At 47.3% G+C, this 23,203-nt stretch overlaps 1 protein-coding gene across 5 annotated transcripts in view; it reads left to right on the top strand.

Moving 5' to 3' along the window:
• Positions 1-23,203, top strand: part of HIPK2 (homeodomain interacting protein kinase 2) — a 132,159-nt gene that overhangs the window by 75,519 nt on the left and 33,437 nt on the right. For all 5 annotated transcript variants that reach the window (XM_075051722.1, XM_075051720.1, XM_075051723.1 and 2 more), the window contains one exon: positions 21,786-21,909. In XM_075051722.1, coding sequence (XP_074907823.1) covers positions 21,786-21,909 — 124 coding nt within the window. The remainder of the gene's footprint in view (positions 1-21,785; positions 21,910-23,203) is intronic.

Genomic DNA, 23,203 nt, shown 5'->3' on the forward strand with positions numbered 1-23,203 from the left:
TAAGTGACCTTAATGTGTTCTCAGCTATCCTTTACAGACAAGAAATATTTCTGAATGCAAGGTCACCAATTGCAGTGCTGTGTATTACTAATAAACTTGGCACTTGTATCTAAAGATGGTCTTGTGGCTAAGATACAAGGTTGGGACAAAGGAAGTTATTTTCTTGTTTGCACTTGTTGAAATTACTATTCTGCTACATCTCTCAGTCTTCCCAACTAAAAGTGGGATTAATAAACTGCACTTGCCTTACCTGGGTATGTTAAAGTTTGTGAAGTCCTTCTGATACCATCCACACCCTACCAGCTGGCCTGCTGGCTTGCTTCTCACAGCTTGAGTCAAATGGAAGTTCATTCTGCTTGTAGGCAAGTATGGTAGTTACCAGCAGCTCTTGTGAACATTCTTGACGTAGACTCTGCTCCAAGGGGCCAGAAGGCATATGCGTAAGGTAAAATTTTCGTTCTGTTAGGTATCTTTTCAAAACTCTCCGTAGAAATACTTCTGCCCCTCATCAGCATTATACCTGGGGACTTGTTGATTGCCAGCAGCAATTAATGCAATGCTGCTAGCAGTGCTTGGGAAGGAATGGAAGTGATTGACTTTCAAATTCAGGGCTGTTGTTTGCAGGACTGTGCTTCAGGGAAAACCTGTAAAAAGGTTTCTGTCCAGAAACTAAGCATATCTGATGTGGAATTACAGAGAAACAATGAACAGGAAAGTTGACAGTACTGCTTTTACTGAGCAGAGTTGCACTTTTAAGTCCACTTTAGAAGTAGGTTTTGCAAGACAGAGCCTTAGACACTTAGGAGGGCAATCCTGTTGGCATCCAAAAAGAACATTGCATCCTCTAATTAAGCAGAGTATTAACTAGCTTATCTCCTTGATGAAACTTGGTAAACTCTGCTCTGACAAACATGCATGCACAGCTTTCTCTGTGGAAATTTGGAAGTTAAGACATGCTTTCTCTATCATCTATATGATTTATTTTTCCTCTGGCTATTCTTCTAGAGTTGCACTAATGCACTGAACTAAGTGCAGCTGTCTTTGCGTTGAGCCATATTTGCATAGAGCTCTATTTGCATGTTGGTTTGTGCTGGCGTACAATATTAATAAGGTATTAAAGGAGAGCAGGGGAAGGGGGAGGGGCAAGTTAAGATTTCAGTCTTGTCTAAGCAGGGCTGTGCAAACAAATTCCCTTTTATCCAGAATTAATGACTAATACGTTAACTGGCCTCGGACTGGGATTTTGCTTGCCTGGGAACGGTGTCTGCGGCAAGAGGCTGTGCTTCCCGCTCTGTCTTCCATGCCTCTGGAGACATTAGTGGGTTTGTCCACCTTCGGCTGGAAGCTGCAAGGCTGCTCGTGAAAGGAAATCTCTCTGGTTACAACCATGCATGTCTGGAAATAAATGCCGCCCAATGGAAAGCCACAGCATGGGAATAGATGAGAGGGGAAGGGGGGAAACAAAGGAAAAAGGGGGAAAGAGTAAGTTCTTTACCAAGAGAAAGCTAGAGCCTTGAACTTGGACCTGAGCTGCTCTTACCTGAAAGAGCACACCTGTAACAAATGGTTCGGTGGGAGGGGATGATGTCCCTCAGAGGCAGAGACTTGGGGGTTACCTGCCATCATTCAGCACGGTGACTGTGCTTAACATCCAGATGCACACTTGTCCCAGAGTCAGCCTGGTCTGGGCATCTGTTCCATCTCACCTGCAGGGCTCGGGGGCAGCACGTGCTGAGGTAATGGTGCTAGCACCCTTTTTTTTTTTTTTTTTTTTTTTTTTTCACTGCTGTCTGGGGGTAGCTGTTAGTCTGCGTGGTGAGTGGGCAGGGAGCAGCAGGAGAGACAGATCCCTTCCCTGCAGGATTCCCAAGAAGGGTGCACTGCTGTGACCAGGAGAGCTGGGGTGGGACCTTGGGACACTTGCCATTTTGCACATAGTTAGCTCTTAGTGATGATAATCTGATTGCAGGACCCTTGGAGCCCAAGTAGTAATGGCTTCTGTGGGGAGAGCTGATTAGCGTTGATCTCCAGGGAGGGGTTGCCTTCACTCTGCAGAGTAAGGAGTGCTTCTGGAGCTTGCACACTTAACACCTTTTATCGACAGCTCACAAATGTCTGAAGAAGAAGGGGAGCTCTTCTAGAAGGACCTGGTTATAATTGAGGTTTTATCAGGTTGCTCTGCCCCAGATAGATGGGGGAGTACAGGAGGGCCAGAATTCCTGTGTTGAGGAAGAGAGGTGCCTTAGCCCCAAGCAGGTTTGCATTGCCTGTCCTTGGGTTTGGTGGGCCAGAAGTCTTTCAAACCTGGGCTTCCCACTAGTGTAACTGTCTCCTGTGCTAATCCTGAGTCAGCTTCCCTTGGGGTGCCTTCCAGCTGAACTGGATCACCTTTTCCCAAAGTCTTGGTGTTTCAACTGAGAATGGAAGAATAAGCAAGGTGGTGGTGGGGTGCAATGCTCCCATCTCTCTGCTCAGTTCACTCTGTAGACATTTTGGTGGTAACCTGGTAATCCGGCAAGTCACTTGGGGGAACAGTTGGATCTTGCTGTGGGGATGGTGCCACATTATGGGGGAAGCTCTGTTCTTAATCAGTGCAGAAGCCGTGAGGGGAAAAACAAGTCTGCAACATCACTTGGCAACACAATTATTATAATAGGGTTTGCTTCTTCCTACACTGCCCAACTGAATTATTTTCTCCATATGGTGGAGCTACTCTGTTTTTAACTGGTTCTTCCTGCCCCTTCACCAGATGGCTGTTTTTATGTAGGACCTCACAGCTCTTGCACGTTGTGCCTTGCTGAGCTGAGAGCAGGGAAAGGAACTCGGGTGAAAGCAGGCTCAGGACAGATTCTGCTAGCCCTGGTCACAGGGGAACAAACATATCTGGAGCTGGACATTAGGCATCATCGTTAAGATGAATATTTAGATGGGGGTTGGAACTAGATGACCTTTAAGGTCCCTTCCAACCCAAACCATTCTATGATTCTGTGTTACCTAACAGGATAACTCAAAGCTAGCATCCTGTTTGGTTTTGGTGGTCATGAGATTTTGATGAGATCACAGAGTTGAAGGAGCCATAATGGGCTGCAAGCTGTAAAGTCTTCCCCTTCTAGGTTGCCAGCTCACTTCAGGCCTCACCTGTAACAGCTCATTGTCGTCATTGTCTTAGGTGTTAAGCACAGGTCTGCTAATACATTGCAATCCTGTCTGTCGTCTTGCTATTTTTGTCTTTCTAGGGCAGGGCACCCACCGGTAAGCTTCTTGTTGCTCCCCAGCTGCCAGGGGATCCTGCACCACAGTGTGCCTCTGCTTCGAGTGCATCCTCGTGATGCTAAGGACATGGGGAGTAAAAAAAAAACAACCCCAAACTGCACAAAATAAAAGGGACATACAGAAATACCAACAGTCGGTGCAGAGTGGTTTTTTTTAAATCACTTCTGTAATTTACACTTCAGGAAAAAATAGCCCACCTGGGTTCTGGGTAGCCAGGCGCTCTGCATCTGTATTCAAGGGCCTTCCTCATTTGCTTTTAGTCTGCTTTTCTAAGGAAATGAGATGTGTGTGATCACACTGCTGCTGTGTTCCCCTTAACTTTTGAATCCGGTGGACAAATTCAAGCAAATTTGATGCAGGGGGAGAGGTCTCAGTGGTATTGAGTTCTACATGTTTCATGAAAATAGGCAGCTGGGCAGAGACCCTGTTAATGTATGCCCCGGGGGAAGGGCTGCAGTGTCAGCTTGCCAGTTAATATATATTGTTGGAGGAGTATCTCTGTATAGGAGCTCAGTCCCGAGACCCCTGTCTATAGGAAACGGTAGAAGCCTTTCTCTGGCCTTTTGTTTTTAAATATTTTTTTTAGTTTGTTTTTTTTTTCCTTTGGTGAGACTTGAAAATAAAAATAACACTTTTCATCTTCAAAGGGCTTTACAAACATCAGCTAATTAATCCTTCCCTCGTCTAGTTTGCTGCTTCAAGGAAGAGTGGAAAAGCGGGGATTTTTCTAAAAGTGAGCAAGATGGATCCTCAGAGGGCCCATCTCAATCCTGGAGGGTCTGCGGCTGTTGCTCCACTCCAGAGCATGCGGCTCTGTACCATGTTGTTGTTTGCTCTTTGTTTCTGTAGCAAACAAATAAAAAATGGAATTCAAACAAACAACCAAGAGATGTCCCCCAACACATGTGCCCCAGCTTATGGGTAAACCATCAACCTGAAAAAAAATGTAAATTGGCTTAATCAGGAGGGGAAAAAAAATTCCCATCATTCAGTTTTAGATCTTTAAAATTGATCACGATCAATCCTCACAGTTCTCAATTTTTCTCATAAATTACCTTGAAAACACAATAAGGGCACTTCCTGTTCTTCTCTTGATGTCCCTGAGGATCTTGTGGGCGTTGTCAAAACCAGAAGCTTGAGACATCTTCTGGTCCAGTTCTCTTCGCCCTTGGTCCAGCAAACTGTACTTTGGGTACAGCGTCCGTCCTGCTGCTGATGTGACAAGTGAACATTGCCTCGTGGAGTCAGGGAAGAGCGCTGCGCTGACGCTGGCCCTCTCCCTTGGATGAAGGAGTCTAACTCTAAACCAGGTGTGACTCTGGAGCAGTCGGCACAATGGTGTGGACGGGAGGAGGGCACAGAGCGCAGCCCTCAGTGGGTTTGGGTGGCTTTTATTCTGTTGGCTTCAAATGAGCCCTGGCTGCTCTTCCCCAGCCGGATCCAGGTTTTGGTACCGAAGGCAGCTCTGACTTCTGCTCAGGAGCCGCCCCTGCCTTGGTCATGTGCAGGATGGGCATCAATGCAGAAAGCTGGTGCTTCTGGTGGGTTTTCCCTTTGCCTGGGTCTGGCAGAGGTGTCAGGATCACCTCTAGTCGCAGGGATACAGTGTGGACCACCACAGCAGTGCAATAATGAGATACCCCATTGAGTAGAGGGGGAAACTATAAAGAGGGCATGAGAGCTGAACTGGAGGTGCCTATTAGCTGGAACACCTCTGCCACGGTCAACACCGAAGATGGCAGGTCACGGTTACAGCCATCCCGTGCTCCTTTCCTGAGGGCTTGGCTGAGGGAAGCCTCATCTGAATGCAATATGTGCTACAGGCATTGGGAGCAGGGAGTTTGGCTGAGAAAGGGTTTGGCTCTTGCAGCGTGGGGAGAGGGAGAGGTTTTCATGGCACCTCCGGGACGTGGGAACCAACGTCCATTGAGGTCCATTGTGGGTGTTTTCCAGCATCCTCTCCACTGTCTGTTGTGGATCCAACTCAAAAATAAAGCTTTAGGGATGGGCTGGCACTCTGATTTTTTAAAAAAAAAATTTTTTTTTTTTTGGCCCTTTCTCAAACATTTGGAAATGCATTCAAGTATTTTGCTGTGGTTGAGCATGGTTACACTCGATACAGTGAGTTAGCCTTGGAGGGCAGCAGGTGCTGTGCTTTTGGTTTTCCTTACCAGCGTGAAGGAGTTTTCTAGATCCTACCTGTGCCGAGTTTTTTATCAGGATCCTGAGGTGAGATCTCAGAGCTCAGCAACCTCAAAGCTTTCAGCTTTCTAGGTTTGTTTCTCAAGAGAAATCCTGTATTTAATTTCCTCTTGCTAGCTTTTCCAGGGTGATACTCTCTTCATTAGTGTTCAAGGGGTGTGAACTTTTCTGGGGTCCAAACCAGGACATGCATACAACTTTGTATCATTGCGTGACTTTTGTCATGCAAGCTTTTTGCCCTTCTCAGCAAATTTTTTTTTCTATTCCACTTTGCATCAACATGGAGTTCTATTGCAGATATGGTTACAATTAGAAAATAATGATTTTAGTATTGTTAGAGCACGAATTAATTACAATTTCTGGTGAGATAGAAAAAAGCAAGAAGAGAAAACAGTTCTCAGATCTGGGGCTTAAAGTATTTCTCACTATTGTTGCTGCAGCAGAAGTTTTCCTTATTTTATGCATATTTACTATCATGCTACAACTGAAAAGCCTGGATCCAGAAATACTGCAGAAGGAAGAAATGGTGATTACAGAGCACAGGTTCTCAAAGGAAGCTATTTCACGTTTCCCCAAAGTAAAAAAAAAAAAAAAAGGGGGGGCGGGGAGAAAAAATAAAAAGACCCTCGGGCTTCTCTGCATCAGAAACGTGATGCAGTACTTTGAGTAGAAACATACCGAGTTGCCTGCAAATTCATTGTCTTCAAATCATTGCTTTGCGCTTCCCCAGCCCATCTCTGCATAACTTTAATTTGGCTGCCTGTGTTTGCATGCATAGATGCGCAAGAAATGAGTCCAGAGTGGCTCTCAAAGTCTTGGTTGGGTTTGCCGGACTGGTAGATAGGAAAAAGAAAAAAAAAAAAAAAGTAATTCTTCTTTTAAACTGAGAAATTGAGATCAGGCATCAGGGAGATGCAGTAAACAAGGAGCCTGGCATTGCTGTTTTTAGACAGGCACTGTTCGGAGTAGGATTGCGCTTTAGGAGGTGCTAAGTATGTTCAGCAATATTGGCATTTTGTTTCAGTTGGATGAAGGTCCAAAAGCAAATCTGAGCCCTTCATGAATGGAAACGGTCTTCCCTCGCGCGCCCCTACCTTGCTTCTCTGACTTAGGTGGCGAACGTAAAGACCCGCGTCCCTCCTCCCTCCGTCCCACCTCGACCTCTGCTGAGACGCACAGCAGCTTCTCACGTCGGGTGAAGGAAAGGCAGGAGAGCCCTCAAACCGCCTTTCCCCGGCCACGCTATCCTGCGGGGATCGCAGAAGTTGTGCCACTTCATCCTTCAGCTGCCGTGGCACGTTGCGGGGCGGTGACGACGAGCGTAAACAAAATACATAATTAATAAAGCAGCAGCGGTTTGCGTTCGGTGCTTGGCGATGGGTGGGACGTGAGGAGGAGCGGCGGGGTAATTATAGATATGAAAAATGAGTCGGGAACATGCGGTAACCTTTCTAGGTTAGCTGTCCCTGTGATCAATGGCCTACATTGTTTTCTCACTAACCTTTTGGTGAACCTTCCCTTAGAATAACAGGGGAAATACAGTTATTCCCTTCCCCGTCTTGTTTGTCGGTAAAGCGCTTGCGTACCGCCTTATTATTGTACCCTAAATATTGCTGTGTGTTGGTAGTAAATCCTACGGCGGGTAATGAGCTGCGCCTCGTGAAGGGACCTTTCTGTCCTCCCCATGCCCAGCTGGAGGCCGCCTGCCCATCGTGGCGCGGGCAACGGCAACGGCTCTGTTGCTGTCTTGGTTAAACCAAAAAGACCGCTTTCCACAACTAAAATAGGTGCCAGGGGAGCTGCAGGGATAGAGGTGGGGAAGGGTGCCGTAAAGGAGGTAACGAAACCAAAGGTGTACGCTACGGTTTTTGGTGGAGGGACGGGGAAGCCCCAAGATGTTGGGGTGATAAATTCATGGGCTTACAACTGGTGGCACAGGCCTGGATGAAAATGTTTTTTAGGGGGAGGTATTGGTCCATTTGCAGCCCCTGCTGCTTGAATGTACTGTGGTTTTACCTATCAAAGCCAAACTTACTCTGTTTTCGATAATTTCTAACGCAGCCCTCAAGTCAAGAGATTTCTGAGAGCTGCAGTCAAGTTTACGAAGCCTGAGCTGCTCTGTCAGGAGGGGGATGGTTTGGCTCAGGCATTTTGGGGCGAAGCATATGATATACACCAGATAAAATTGCAACATGTTAAAAAAAAATGTGAAGAATGCCAAGAAGTGTTCTTGAACCCTACAGTTGAGGGCATTTAGCAGAGGGCTAAATGGTTACAGGCAGTCATGATAATTGAAGCTATGAATGTATACATAAGAGAGCCCCTTCTTTCAAGAAAGGGTGGATCTTTGCCTTCATGTCCTGGGAAGTACTTTCGATTGTTGCATTTATTTCTCTGGAGTAATTACCAAACTTCCCCTCAGCCAAAAGCATTCCTGATATATGGGGATTTCTTTGTCCTTTGCAAGGACAGTACTGGCTACTTGCAAAACAGTCAAATTAAGAAACGACATACGTATTGCAGTGTGATCCAAGGACAAATTAGAAGTTAAAATTAATCAGACGGGAATCAGTCCAAATTCCCCTCGTGGATGGTGAAGAGGGGGAAAAGTTTCTTTCCTATGATGTTTTTTTCTGCAAGTTTTGTCTCTCCAAAATTTCTGTCATGGCCACCTAAGATTTTAACATGCAGGAATTGTTTATATTTTTTCAGAACATTGGGATAGCTTTAAGAATTTGTTTTGGCAAGAAAAAAAAGAAACTGTAAAAGGAGACATTTGAAGAGTCCCAGAAACAAATATATGACTATGTGTTGACATGTTATGAAGGTGTTGGGAGCGACTCCTTACTTAAAATTGTGTTGAAATTTGCACTTACTATGGATTTAAATTCATCAGCTTCACACTTTAATGATTGAATTTAGTCTCCTGATTTGGTACAGAGATGCGTTGGAGAACAATTGAATTTTCCATGTGATGGTTTTAAATGAAGAATGAACTTGACTTTGCAGGAGACTGTATTTTAAAAGTTTTCCTTCTGAAGCGTTGCCTTTCTCCCTACAAGCATCATGGTTCCTTCGGGACTATTTGCACACCACACTTGCGTTCTTGCTTGTATTCTGGTTCTCTGTCCAGCTCCAGTAAGATGTGTGGCATTAAAGTCAGAGCTGCTAACAGCTTCAAGGGCTGTCTTCTATGTCTGGACAATCAGGGAATTGCAGTCTTTGGCCCTAAAATGGGGTAGCTCCCATCCCCATGTGAGATACAGTGTGGGTGGGAGCAGAGGGCATTCACGGAAAGCACGGCTCCAGAGACGGTGTTTCAGGCTTGCCTTTTCTGTCCCTTTTGCTCTGTAGGCACTGGACCAGCATTCAGCGCAGGAAGGGTAAAACCTCAGAGGAGAGCTGGGAAAGGAGGGGATGTCGGGAGGAAATAGCCTGGGCCGCTGGGGCTTCCCAGTGGGGCTGCTCGCATCTATGGACTCTATCCTGTCCCCATCAGCTGCAGAATCCCGACTGTCAGTGGTCACCCTGGTGGGTACGGGACTGCATTTTGTGCAGGCTTGGTTGCAGGTCCTGGCTTAACAGATGCTAAGCCGCAAGTCCCAGAGTTGATATTTCCAGGGTGATGAGGGATCCCAAATCAGGTTGCAAGTCTTTTAGGGCAGGGGCTGTTCTCTTACTTTTTTTTTACAGCATCTAGTTCAGTAGGGCCCTACTTAACCCTTCCAGATGTTAGCCCTAATATAAATACAATAAAAATAAGTTCAATTCAGAGTGGATTTGAGTTTCTGCAGTTCTGTGGAAGAGGAATGATTTTCTGCTGTGCCATGCCCTGCTGCTTGTACAGGGGACTGTTGTCAGCCGCTCTGCAGGCTGTGTTGATTCAGGTAGGGCTTGAGCTGAAGGTGGAAGTTTTTAACTCTCTGCAGCAGGAATAGCCAACTGGGACAGCTCTGGGGAGCCCTTGTTGTGCCCAGCCACCTGTACCTCCACGTGCGGGTGGGCAGGCAGGCATTCCCAGGCTTTTCCTAAAACTTGTTTGTAGACCAGGCGGGTCCTCACAGCATAGGCAGGATGCTGCGACTCACCAAGCGGGGCATTAAACTGGGCCTTGGATTTCGTGAGCTGCTCCCGACACAACTACTGTCTTGTTGGGTGACATCTACAGGTCGTTTCGCCTCAAAATCTGGTTTGCCTCAGTAATACCCATCTCTTTTAAAAGACTCTTCGAGTCCATGTATTATTATTGCTATTCCCAAATATCATAAATAGAAGACATTGTGGTCTAATAGATAGGGCACACTGTTCGCAAGGACCCCGCTTCTTTTCTTGGCTTTGCTGTGCTCTCTCCCTATGATCTTGGGCGAACTGCTCCACCAATCTGTTCCCCTGTCACCACACATCGCCTTAGATCATCAATTCTCTGGAGCAGACACAGTCCCTTAGCACATCGTGGTTTAGTGTCTAGCATTATGAGGCTCCGGTCTCCGCCGGGACTTCTGCGTGATACAGAAATACAAATAGTTGCTGCTAATAATAATATCAAATCTGTGTGGCTCTTCAGAGATAAGTAAAGGGCAATGCTCCTTTCTCCGAGGAGCAGGCAGGATAAGTACTTTATTTTTGTCTTTGTCTTCTTCTAATTAAAAAAAAAAGCGGCCAGTAGACATGATTAAAAGAAAAAAAAAAAATAAAAGAAGGCTGCAGTAATTTGGTATTTTTAGCCTCAGACCTGCTACTTGCTCTGTGAAGCCAATCTTAGGATCATGGCCTGAGTCTGGTTCGTATCCGTGTTTGCCAGGGATAGAAGTCGTTTGGAGCCTTATATTTGACAGTTGGCTCAGTACTCGGGCTAATCCCATAAAACCACCATGCAGCTTGCTGCAACTTTAAGTATTTGCTGTGAACAAAAGTCTTGGGGAACATTATAGAGCAGGCACGAGCTTCGCTTGGCCAAGACGTGGCAGGGCTCTGGGCTGGAATGATAAGGGGTTGGTATGGAGCTGAGTGTGGCAGAATGGGAGGCTGTTGGAGATGAGAAGTCAACTCTTGTCTGTCTCTGTGTGCTTTGGGATTTTTTTAATTATTATTTCATTTCCAAAGAAACACAACAGCAACAACAAAAGGTCTTAAATATTCAACAGTGAAAACAATAGATTTGAAAAGGAAAACAAAAAGTTAGAGCCAGCTCTGGCATTGGTGGACATTTGGCTCTGAGGGAAGCGAGAACAGCTTGGATTTGCATAAATTGCATACTGCGGGTCAGAAAGCGGAGTCAGAATTATGCTTTCGTTGCGGTGGCATGAATGGGAGCACATAATTGGCATTCTTTCCCTCTTGATCAGATGCCTCCTTCAGGGGATCTCTGCACCCAATACATTGCAGCTCATCCATTCACTGCCTGGCATGGATAGGGCTTTTGTTTTCAAATTATGATTTTTCTATTCTCTGATTTCTTCCATAACCTGGGAAAGCCCAAGCCCTCCCCCCCCTGTGCATTACCCTTTGTTTCAGAGAACAACCAGAGGTCACGCTGTGTTGAATGTAGCTGTTGTTGCATCACCCCCCGTGCATGTTTCTGCACTTCTGGGTCAGCGTGGAGCTGACGACCCCCGGGGGCGCTGGTCGCGGTGATCGGCGTTGTGCACCTCCTCTGAAGTTTATGGTGTCCTGCGTTTCTGAGTCCGAAGAGATGAGCGTGATCGTGATCAGGCCAGCAGGGCTTCCGCCAGGGATGTACGAAGATGCACTTCTGGCTGGGACAAGCTTAGTATGTCTCTTGGCTGACCCAGGACCTGGCTTTCTTTTCGATCATTGGGCTTAATAGCTTTTCTTGCCTCTTAAGATTCCCAGCTCAAGTGCAATGAGGACTTGCTAGCGGATTCCGATTCAGCAAAGCACTTAAATGTATCCTTAACTTTAGCTGCATCCAGTGCCCAGGGACCCAGGCACGGATTTGCTTCAGGTGATGCTTATGGGAAAGCGTTTCGCCGAACTGGAGCCGCAGCCTCCAGCGAGGGCATATAGTGCTGCTAAAAACTGCTGTCCGTTTGGACGTCGGCAGCCACGTGGAAGCCTTCCCGGCTGGATGTCAGGTCCTGGTCCTCCTCCTCCCCGTGTGGTTGCCTGTTGGCACTGCTCGCCCAGGGCTTCCTCCCACCTTGGATGTGGGTTTGCAGTTATTCTCTCCACGGAGTCACCGGCCGGACCAAATGCCACGTGCCACTTGGCCACGTCCCGTCCTTTCTTGGGACCGTGCTCACCCTGCCGTCGATCTCCGATCCGCCCAGCGGCGAAGGCAAATAACAGCTAACAGCTATTGATGGCTGAGGCCTGCCTCTTCATTTATCCACAGACAAATGTTTTAACCTGTCGGCGCTAAGAAATCATATTGATTGGAGAGATTTTGTTTTATTCCTTGGGTCTGTTAATCGAAAGGGCGAATCCTCCTTTAATATCTTTCTGCCACAGGCTCGGTTCTACTGTACCTTGTCCGAAAAAGCTTTTATTTTCGAGGCAGAGGGAAAATGATGTTTATAAAATATAAACTACGGGAATTTTCATTCCCCTCTGGCTTTAGGAGGAGGAGAGCAGCTGGTAGAGAGTGGATGAGAAAGGCTTTATCTGCTATATTTTGGTTACTGCGCTTTGAGTGATGGGTTTAATAATTGATAGAGCAATTTAGCAATGATCCATAATCCTGAAAGAAGCCTACGCTCCCCTCCCTCTCCCTCTCCCTCCCTCCCTCTGAGACTGACAGGCTGCTCTCAGTGTTTTTGTCTGCAAAATTTCATCCTTTGGTTTCTGTAAACAGCCTGACATAGAAGAGGGGGAAAAAAGCAACTGTTTCTAAATCTTTTGTCTTGTTTCCACAAACAGCTGTGCTGCCTTCTCCAGCTCAGGGCTTCAGTCATTTGCTTGCACACTCTTGCTGAAGAGAGCAGGAGGTTTTCTTTCAGGCCCTAACCTAAATGGAATGTATATATGCAATGTATATAGGAGAACAGAGCGGCGCGGAGCCTCCCAGCAGGCACCCCTCCCTCCCCATTTAAACCCAGGCTTTGTTCGTGGCTGAATCCGGCTTTCCTAACCCCAAGAAAGGTGCATAGTGATGACAAGTGATTGGGATATGTTGTTGTGGTTTACTTGAAACTCTTCCAGGATTATTAACCCATGGAAATTGATTTTCCCAAGAGCCTCGTGTGGATGGTGGCAGCGAGTGTCGGGATCCCATTGGGGTGCCTGGTATGTGAGTGTCTGTGACACCCCATTTTTAAAGATGGATGCACACTATCTGCACTTGCCCAGCTTGCCCCCATAGCAGGACTGTGTTTGCAGGCACGTGGCATGCACCCCCTCCGTGGCGGTAGGGACTTTCCATGCTCCTGGGCATGATGTCCACCTCCCTCTTCATCCACAGTGAGTGCAGGAAGAGAGCAGAAAAGATGAGAAAGAAAAAGGAGGTGGGTAAGGAGGAGAGAAAAAGAGACAAGTTTATAGGTACTGAATATGCGTTGAGGCCAAGGCAGGGTGAAGATAGGGAGGAGGTGCACCCTGGCAGAAGGCTGGGTATAGGCAAAGTCAAGTGAGATGTATTAAGTTACATTTTTCCACATGTATTACACAGATGCCAGATTGACAACAAGTTGTAATTAAGCATGACATAAAGTCAGCTATGCACAGCTGTATTATTCCTTAAAATTACAAGGGGTGAGGTCCTTTGAGGCACAGCAAAGTTTATGGATGCTCAGCCACAGGAGGTCTGTAAGACAAGCTGGCTGAACGCTTGCCAGCAGTGAGACGGGCATGGGATGGCCCGATATCAGGGCAGGGAGGGAGCGGGTGATTTCCCGGGGTCCGGGCTAGCCCTGTCAGCCTCTGACACCATCCTCTGGAGTATTTTCACCCTTCCCAGTCAGCACCCTGGTGGAATATGAGTGGTGTCAAGGGGCTGGTGGTTTAGTCTGCTTCTATGATTTATTTGCTATTAAATACCCTTAGTAATGATAGTCTCCCGAGGCTTGTTTGATAATTATACCAGTCAACTCCAGAAGTAATTCTTGTGTAACTTGCTCTCTGTTTTTAACAGACAGCAAGAGCTGTGTGTGTACACCTGCTAAAAGCACCCTGGGACCTGCATCTATATGCCCTGAAACACTCCCAGCTATGTAGTATTTTGCCTGTATGTAGGAGGATCGTGGTGACCTTCCTAATGACAAACATATAGTTACTGTACCATATGGAGTTAGAGTAATTCAGGTGGGGGGAGGCCTTGGGAGGTCATGTAGCCCAACCTGCTGGTCAAGGTAGGGTCAGCCATGAGATCAAGATCAGGACTTTGTCTTGCCAGGTCTCAAAAGCCTCCAAGGACCACAACTACACACCCTCTCGCGGCAGCCTGTGCTGGTGGTTTGTTATCGGCACAGTGGAGGGGTTTTCCCTGTCCCAAGTGGGAACCTTCCCTGTTTTAGTTTGTCTGTCATCTGTACCTCCTGCTGCCCACCTGAGCAAAGGGCCTGGCACCATCTTCTCTACATGGCAGAGGAGAAGGGGGCAGGCTGCTGTCAGGTCCCCTATGGCCATCTCTCCCCACACTCAAGTTGCTCCCGTTGACCCACGCACTGGGGTCCCCAGGCTGACCGTGGTATCCAGATGTCATCTCACAACTGTGGCTGCAGGTGGGTCATCACATTCCTTGGTCTCCTGGCCCTGCTCTGGGGAGGTTGTTGGTCCAGCTGCTAGCAGGGTGCTCGTTTTAGCCCACTGCCCCTCAAGTCAAGGTGCTCACGGCCTTTCTCACCGAGCGGTTCCCCACGTATTGTCACCAGGGCTGATCCGTCCCAGGGGCAGGTGGCAGCATTTGTCCTGGCTGCATTTCAGAAGGTCCCTGTTGGGCCGTGCCTCCTGCCTGTCCAGGTCCCTCTGGGTGGCAGCCCTGCCCTCAAGCACATCACCAGGTCTCTCCAGTTCGGCATGACCTGTAAGCTGGATGAGAATGCACTCTGCCTCCTCCCTGGGTCAGTGATAAAGGTGTTAAACAAGACCGGTCCTGGGATAAACCCCTGCGGTACCTCACCTGTTCCCAGCCTCCAGTTTATATTTATGTCCTGTAACATAAACCATCCCCAAAGGCTGAGCGGATCCAGCTTCCAGTCCTCTGAGCTGATACAGATATTTTTTATGGGTTGCAAACTAATCTTGAGGGATGGGTGAGGGCAATGTGTGAGTGATGCAGTGTTGGAGCTACCCTCTAGTGGTGGTTGTGCTGATGGTCTGACAGCCCTGGAAATGGCTCTGGCTACAGCCACAGTCCTTTCCAGAAACTGGGTGTAGCCGTGTTTGACCTGTGAAATAGGGAGTGTGTTAGTAGACCCTTTAGAGGCACCGTCCCTCCTTACAACTCAAACCAAAACGTCTTTGTGGGTAAGCAGCGTACTCTGATAGATTGGGTGATGTTCCTCAATGGCCCTTTCCCTCCTGCATGAATATCCCTGTGTTGACTAAACTCTCCATGGTTTGAACTGTATGCTGGAAACTGAAAGTCATGGTATGCCTGCATATTCTGGGATGAGTCCTGACACCCAGGGCTGTCCCTTGCTACGATTCTGCTGCATTGGTGCTTCCCAACATGGTCCAGAGATCATGGCAGCTCTTGAGGCCCTAGTGAGAGGTCTGCAGACCTGTGCCACTTCTGTATGGGCTTCAGCTGAGCATCCAAGTAAAATCCAGCACTTGGGGATGCAGGAGAAATGCAGAGGACCCACAGCAAGGCCAGCAATAAGGGTGAGCCCGGCTCTCCCTGGCTGGGAGCAGCACAGGTAGGGTCTGGAGCTGCTCTCCTGCCCACTGCATGGGACGGGGAGGGAGCAAGCGCACCGGGGCTGTTGGTGCTTGTAGGTGTTAAGCTCTGGCCCTGATGGCTGGCTTTTTCACAGGCAGAAAGTCTGCAGCTGCCCAGCCCCGGAGCGGTGGAAGGCCTTGAGTCTGGGGGTCATCCACATTAGATGTCTGCATCCCTTCCAGGTGTCTGTGTGAGTGGAGGGGCGAGGGAAATAGCAACTATAACCTTTTACTTCCAGAATATGAGCCTGTCTCCTTTTACAGCCCTGCACTTAAAAAATGATTTGGGGTCTGAGAGGTACAAATGGACAAAAAAAGGTGCTGTATGCCCTCCATCTCCATTAACTAAGAGCTAAGGGTACTCTGCATGCTACAGTACATGGCAATAAAAAGTAGATACCTCCACAAAATACAAAAGGGTCAAGTGAGCAGGTATGAGAAAGAGTCCGTAAAGATGCCAAAGAAAGGGTTCGGCTGAGAGGAAGATGGAGCCCCATCACTTGAATAAAAACCCCTTTGTAAGACACGTGAAGGATGCAGCTCCTCCTCACAGGAGGTATCTTGGTGCACGGGAGAGCACAAGCACTGAGAGGGATCAAGCCCTGGGCGCGCCGCCGTTCGGGCCAAGGCGTTCGGCTCCTGCCTCTCTGCCTCTGCCCAGGGCTTTCTGGATGGAGATGTGAAAGCTGCTGCCTCCTGAAGTTCAGGCTTTGGCAGGTGAGACTAACAGGTAGAAGAAGACAGGAGCTGTGTATATCGACTCAGCAGACAGCGTCACCGTATGTCTGTCTGCACTGCCGGCAGCTGCCCGCAACCTTCTTCTAGAAGCGTCGCCCCGAAGGCGAGAAGCAGGCATGCTCTCTGCTCAAGGTGCCAGCAAGTATCAAGTTTTGAGTTATATTTTTGTCTGATATGTATACTTGTCCATGAAGGACTTTGCTGAGAGAATCACACTTGGCCACGGGACCCTACCAGAGGTGGTAAATTATCCCCGAGGAGGGCAGTTTGCAGGGGAGTTTTAAAATTCAGAAAGAGCCCAGCTCTCCGAATCCAAGTCTGTGGAAATGAATTTTTTTGGCATTTGTTTTTAATGTCCTGTGATGTGTGGGTGAAAAAGCCAGCGAGCTAGACTGGTAATTAATTTTCCTGACAGAAACACCAGACAATGAAATTACCCTGCCACAAAGCAGGGTTGCTAAAGTAAATACTCTGCCAGCGGCAGGCCTGAAAGCAGGACGGGGTCATATGTGAGGTGCAAGCAAATGATGAGATGGCTCTTCTGCCTCTGGGGACCCGTGGGTGCTGCCAGCATGGGGACCCTCGCACCCTGGGTCCCCAGCACCAGCAGCTCTCTGGTAGACGAAGGCATGTTCAAGCTGGGCTCCAAGGTGATGGAGGACCTGCTGGGTGCAGTGCTGAGCTGAGGAGCGGGTCACCCTTTGCTGGCCAGGGGAGTAATTTGGTCTGGGAAAGGGGTCGGAGGTGTGGGAAGGTGGGGATGGACTGGCTGCTTCTCTCCTGGAGATACAGGCTCTTGGTGAGGCTCTTCAGTCTCTCCCAGGCTGGTGGTGAGTAGTTTCTGAATCTTTGGTCTATGCTGGTGAGATTTGTGTGAGCTGTAGAGCAGGCTGTGCCTGCACCTACAGAAGGGCAGTGCCTTTCGTTGGGATACATCGAAGGCAGAGGAAGGACGGGAGGGTGAAGTTCGCTGTTTTCCCTCTGTGTCTCTCAAACTGGAGGCTGGAATTACTGTGCCGAGGGTGTTGTGGATGCACAGCCGAAAAACTGGCAGAGAGCAGTAAATGGGGATGTTCCTGCATGTACCAAGGTGTCTAGCAGCGGGCTGCCTTTGTGTGGTTTCACACAAGATCCCCACCACGATGGAAAGGTTTGGTGAGTCTGTGCTAAAACAAGCAGTATTATCGGTACAGAAAACACTTCCCTGTGCAGCCATGGAGAGATCTGCTGAAGATTTCAGTGCTGTTCTGGGAGGACCTGCTGCCATGTGAATCGTCTTTCCGATTTATAATTGCAATACTCTGATGTGTACACTTTAATAGGGCATTTTCCCCTGTTAATAGTGTTACCAGCTGCAGAATTGAGAAATCCCACATAAGCACTGGCTAAGACACGGAAATGTTTTCTTTCCCTTTGGAAAAGAGAATTACACCATTCTTATTGCTGAGCTAAATCTGAGTGCTTTTAGGAATAAAAAGGTCAGCTGTGGAGTGGACTGTGTGCGCATTTTAGGACCAGAGTTATTTAATGTATTAATTATCTGTAAAAAGTGGTGGACCAGCAGCGAAGTGCTTAAGTGTGCAGTTACCACATACCTGCTTAGGTTAGGCTGCAGAAAAGTGTGAGGAACATTTAAGGGACTTGATCTAGATTACAGACAACATTATGCCAGATCAGTGCAGTACTGAAAGGCAGTAAACATTGGAAGAGGAAAAATGAACTATTTCTACATAATTCTATGTCCTAAATTAACTGCAGCTTCTCTGGAGAAAGGACTGTGTGTCTCAGAGGATCTCCCAGATAAAACATCTGCTGAAATGCCTTGTGTCACTCCAAAAGCAAACAAAATATTAGGCTCAGGGAAGACTGGAACGTGAAAGCATTCTGCAAATAGTGTAAAATAAGTCTGGGGAATATCCTCGTGTTTAACTGTTTCTAGGTCTGTTCAGCCTGTCTCCCAGCAGTCATGTCAGGAAGAGGAGTTGTAGGGCCAGGCGGTGCAAGTGAATTGAAACATCCATGGGATGGAACACTGAGAAGCCAGAAGCTGCCGCAAACAAGGGAGAACAGGGCAGAGATCTAAAAATAGCTTGTGCTAAAAGAAAGGTGATTCGAGCACTTCCGTCTTCACCTCTAGGCCAATCCATGTGAACATGAAGTGAGAGGTGACAAATTTAAACCTGATGAAGGAAAAGCAGGCTTTAAACAGCTGAGTTAAGATCGTATTGAAAGCAGAAGGTTGCCTGTGGAACTCCGTGCCACAATGTGTGATTGAAGTCAAGATCTCACCTTGTCTTAAAAAATTGACGTGTTTATGTTAAGAAAGAGAGGAGTTCCACGTGTTAGATAGAGGTCTGTATGCAGAAGGATCTATGCATCCATAACTGAGCATACAGAGCAATTTCCAGCTGATAGAGGATTGGAAGGCATTTCATCAGTGGACGAGTTGTTTCATTACAGGACTTGTAGCATCCTCCACCAAAACGCGTGGCGTTGGCCTTCAGCAGAGTGCCAGCAGGCAGGCAGACTGCTGCTCCTCCTGGGGTAACTCCAGCTCTCTCTTTTACACGGCCAACGGGAGGTATCTGCTAGCTGAAGATCTGGAAGCCTGTGTGGTGTCTGATACCTGTTGTTCTTGTGGTGTCTTAATGACTGGTTAATTAAGTTAGCAAGATCTTTTTGTCTTGGGGCTACTCCCTCTCCATGGAAAAATAGCAGTCGTGACGCGAAGGCAGGGCTGGGAGAAAGCCGCAGTGAATGCCGGCTGTGGTGTACATAGGGCACCGTATCGCTTCGATCTGGCTCCCCTCTCGCAGGGCTTCTCATTGCTGTTCCAAAATTATCATCTGTTCGGCTGAATGGGCAAAGATTGCAACTAATGTTTAGGCTTGATTGAGTAATGCGAATACCAGCTTTCAAAAAAGCAAAATAAAATAAAACTATCTCACCACCTCCCCAGCCTATAATGATAGACCTCCCCTCCCTATAACAATAAGTCTGGTTTAATATAATGAATGGTACTCCATTTAGTTGCCTTTTATGTGTTTAAATGGTATGGACACTGGTTTTGTGCTTTTATTCCGAACAGCAGAGGTACAAAACTTCTTTTGTGTATGAAAAAGAAATACTCTTCTAATTGCTGCACTCCAGAAGCTGGAGCTTTAAGGAAAACCCGCTGGACAGCTGAAGACTCACAAGAAAAAAAAATTGAAATTTTAGAGCCTCAAATTCTAGGTCATCCCTTCTTGCAGGGGTCTAGAAGGTGTTGGCAGCATAAGTGTGGGGAGAGAGGGGAGGAGGTGTGTGCTGCATATGACAGCAGTGTGAGCGATTTTTATGAACAGGGAGGTTTCTACACAAAATCACGTTGGGAATATCCCACTGATAGTCCACCCCTCTGCTCCTTCCACTTGAGTTAGTGGGAGGGATTTGAAGTTCAGGCGATGCGTGGCTGAGCTCTCATTAGTGACCAGGGATGTTTCGTTCACAATGTGGAAGGCAGACAGGGAGAGGCAGATGGCTTTGAATGCAGGATTTACATAGTAATGAGATTCAGGTCACCATAGCTGTCTTTTTCTCTCTGCATTTTGTCTAGGTGTCGAGTAGTGTGCAGGGATGACGGAATGGGGAGGAAAGGAGGAAAATTAACCCCTTGTTCCTAAGGAGAGGTTGATGCTAGAATAAAAAGGTTGTCACAATGGGCTCAAGAGCAATGGGGTATGAGAACAACAAGCACAGATGAAGCTAGGAGGGCTGAAGGTAGCCACTTTTTAAAGTTTCTGGCATGTTTTTTGTGGGAATGGCACAAAGCATCCTAAGCTTAACATCCCAGAATTTCCCATAATTTTTACGTTCTGCGATGCTGGTTTGAGAACAGATAGTTTTGGGCTTTTATCATTACCAGTCAATCCAAAATTGGGGACTTTGGGGTTTCCATTTGCGGACTGAAAATGGGGCATGGATTCTTGCTACAGGGCCTTTGCTCGTTTCTTTGGAAAAAATTAGCCATTTTGCTTGGTTTCTTGGCTAAAGACTTGTCTTCACATGACTATGTAATGGCGTGATTAAAACATAATATTTTCCACTGCAATTGGTAATCGGTAGTATGATCTCACTAGTGTCAGATCTTATCCTGATGACAGATGGGAAACTGGGAACCATGGGTCCTATTTCCAGCTCTGGATGGTGGCACTTGATTTGCTCAATAGTCAACCCTGGGCATTCCCAAAATATGCATCAGGGCCTGAGAAATCCCAAGGCTATTTTTAAAATGGCGAGAGTTTTAAAGCAATGTGTGTTCCTTTCTTTTAGCTGTCTTCTGCCTTTTTTTTTATTATTATTTAATAGTTAGAGGAGTATGGGAAAGTAAGTTCTTCTTTCTGTTGTACATCACCTGGCTCCAGAAGCTGGGGCTTTAGAAGCATTGCAAGATCTGCAAGAAGAACCGGAGAGAAGCCTGAGGTGATCCCTGTGTAGAATAGGAACTATGGCACTTAACTGCATGTGGAAGTTTGGGCTGAGGTAGGGAAAGTAAGGAAGGTGTTTGTGTGCGGAGGTGCATTTCAGTATTTCTAAGATACTTTGATTCTTCCACGTAGAAGTTGCTGTTGAAATGCAAAGCATTTGGGGTGCTAAGGGAAGGATTCATCTTGTCTCACCTTGGCGACTGGAGTTGAGGAAGCTTGTCTAGCCTCAGTGAAGAAAGATTCAAACCATCCCAAGACAGTGGGACAAATCCCCCTTGGGAGGGTGTCTCTCCATTGACTGCACAGTCTGCACAGTACCTGGCAGATTTGACATCAGCTTCTACCTGGCTGAAAGGTGAAATGACCCGCACCTTAAGGTCCTGTGGAAGTCTGAGCTGAGACTGGTCTTGCTTATTTGGGCATCTCTTCCATGCTACGGCTGGGGATCCTCCTGGAGAGCCGAAGCAAAGCTTTTACCTTGTCCTCTCCTTCCTCGGCAGGGCTAACACTGAGATTCGCTGAGCAGAGGTGCCTCAGTGGGCATCTCCTGAAGCCGGCAGTAAATGCATAGCGAGAGTGCTGCTGCGTTTTGGCTATTTGGGCTGGAAGGGAAAAGGAAATCTAATGAGGTGCCTGGGACAGGCTGGGAAGTGAAGGCTTCGTGGCTACTTCCTCCTGAGGAAAAGGCTTATGTCTAATAGATCTAATTATGTTATTTCTCTGTTTTATGGTTACATCCATTTGTTTAAAAAGTCAGTAATCCTTTTATACCAGTCCTGTAATGATTATTTAATGTCTGCTGTTTGTGAAGCCCGCTGAGCTATGTGAACGGAGGATGCTTCACCGCAGGGAGCCCGCATGGTTTCTCCACGGGACGGCGAGCTGGGCCCGAGAGCCTCGAGTGGGGGCCTTAATTGGGTGGTTTTTGAACACACGTTTGTTTTGTGCTTCATTTTCTCACCTGCCAAATGAAAATAATGGTAGTTCTCCCCGTTGCAAACTGCTGCGAAACGTAGGGCTGTCTCTTGGCTAACTGCTGCCAGAGGACTCCTCTGCAAGGATAACTATTCACCGATTCATGCAAGGATAACTATTCACCGATTCATGCCTGGTTAGCAGACGCTTTGCTGGTGGCCGCTGGGTCCCTCAGCTCGGCGGGAGCAATGACACTTGTTGGCAGCCGGCAGCTTCATGAGCGTCGCCTCCCTACGCCAGCCGAGTGGATCTGCTCCCATTGCTGATGTTTTCTCACCTCTTCCTTTGCAGAGCCCCTGAAATCATCCTCGGTTTACCGTTTTGTGAAGCAATCGATATGTGGTCGTTGGGATGTGTCATTGCAGAGCTGTTCTTGGGCTGGCCGTTGTACCCGGGAGCCTCAGAGTACGATCAGGTGGGTACGGATACTGCCCTGGGTGCTGGTAAGTGCACGGGTGTTTCTCTCTTCTCTCGTCAGAGTGAACAGATGCCAACTTTTTCTGTTTTGCTAACAGGGGATGTGTGTTTCTTACCCTCCCAAGTCAACTTTTTCCATTATCCACCTGGGGTATTTATTCTAGGTAACCAGCGTGCTGTTTGGTACGCTGGCTTTTAAGACCTGACTGCCTAAGTGAAATCTCAATCAAGAGTCAACACTGCCGTTGACTGGAGAGCTCTGTACTTGTCTCTCCTCACTGAGCAGAGCAGGCACCCTTTCTCTGCTGAAACAACGAGGACTGAATAAAGGTTTATTTGTTAGAAGAAACCGCACGATCTCTACTGCGTTTCATAATCCCTTTTACAAGGGTGCATATTAAAAGCAATGACGAGAAGGAGAACATTCACAGTGGTGTAGGTTTCCAGTTAATATAAACTGTCGTGCTTCTTTCCCTATAGGCTTTTATGTTCCTTTTGTAGTCCTAAAACTGATAGCGCAGCAGCTGCTAGAAGCAGGGCTACAGAACACTTTCCATTCCCATAGTCTTCTTCAGGGTGATCTTAGCTGTCTGCAAATGCAGCCTGAAAAGGGTCTTTTTTCTTCTAGGAGGAAAAAAAAAACCCAAACCAAAAAAACCCCCAAAAAACCAGAGCAGGGTAATAAATAAGTTTTTCATATATGGAAATGTTTCTTCGACTCTTCTTTTGTAACTAGTATTTTTTTAGTTAGAGCTTTAAAGGTGAAATTTGGCAGGGGAAATAACCTGCAGAGAAGAGCAGGGCCATTAGTGGCTCCAAAGGAAATCAGACGTAGCTGAAAAACTTAAAAGCATTTGAAAATCACATACCAAGCATGAAGAGTAGATTTCTTTCTCCTCCCTGCTGCACCCCAAAAGCCATAAAACACACAGCTGAAAAAGAAATCACCATACCTGCCCGCCCAGCTTAACTGCCCAGCAAAAAGCTTCTGCCGATGCAGTATGGTGTGGGCTCCTGGGGAGCTGGGAAAGGGGTAGGGGCTGATCCTGGCCCCTCACTGCAGCCCAAGTCGCCCTGCACTGGTGCTGGGCTGTGGGTAGGATCCTGGTGCTTCTCAGGTGCATGAGCTCCGATGGACCTAAGGAGCCGCAGAGTGGAGCAAGCCGTGCTCAGTGAACCGGGTCCTGAGTGCTTGGAAGTCTTTGAAACCATAGTTGCTTTTTATGCCTTTATTTTTTTTTATTTTTTTTTTTTACCCTGCTCTGTCTCTTCTCTCAAAAACACTTTCCGGA

Source organism: Buteo buteo, chromosome 19, assembly GCF_964188355.1.
Source record: "Buteo buteo chromosome 19, bButBut1.hap1.1, whole genome shotgun sequence".
In the NCBI taxonomy this organism is placed as follows: Eukaryota; Metazoa; Chordata; class Aves; order Accipitriformes; family Accipitridae; genus Buteo; species Buteo buteo.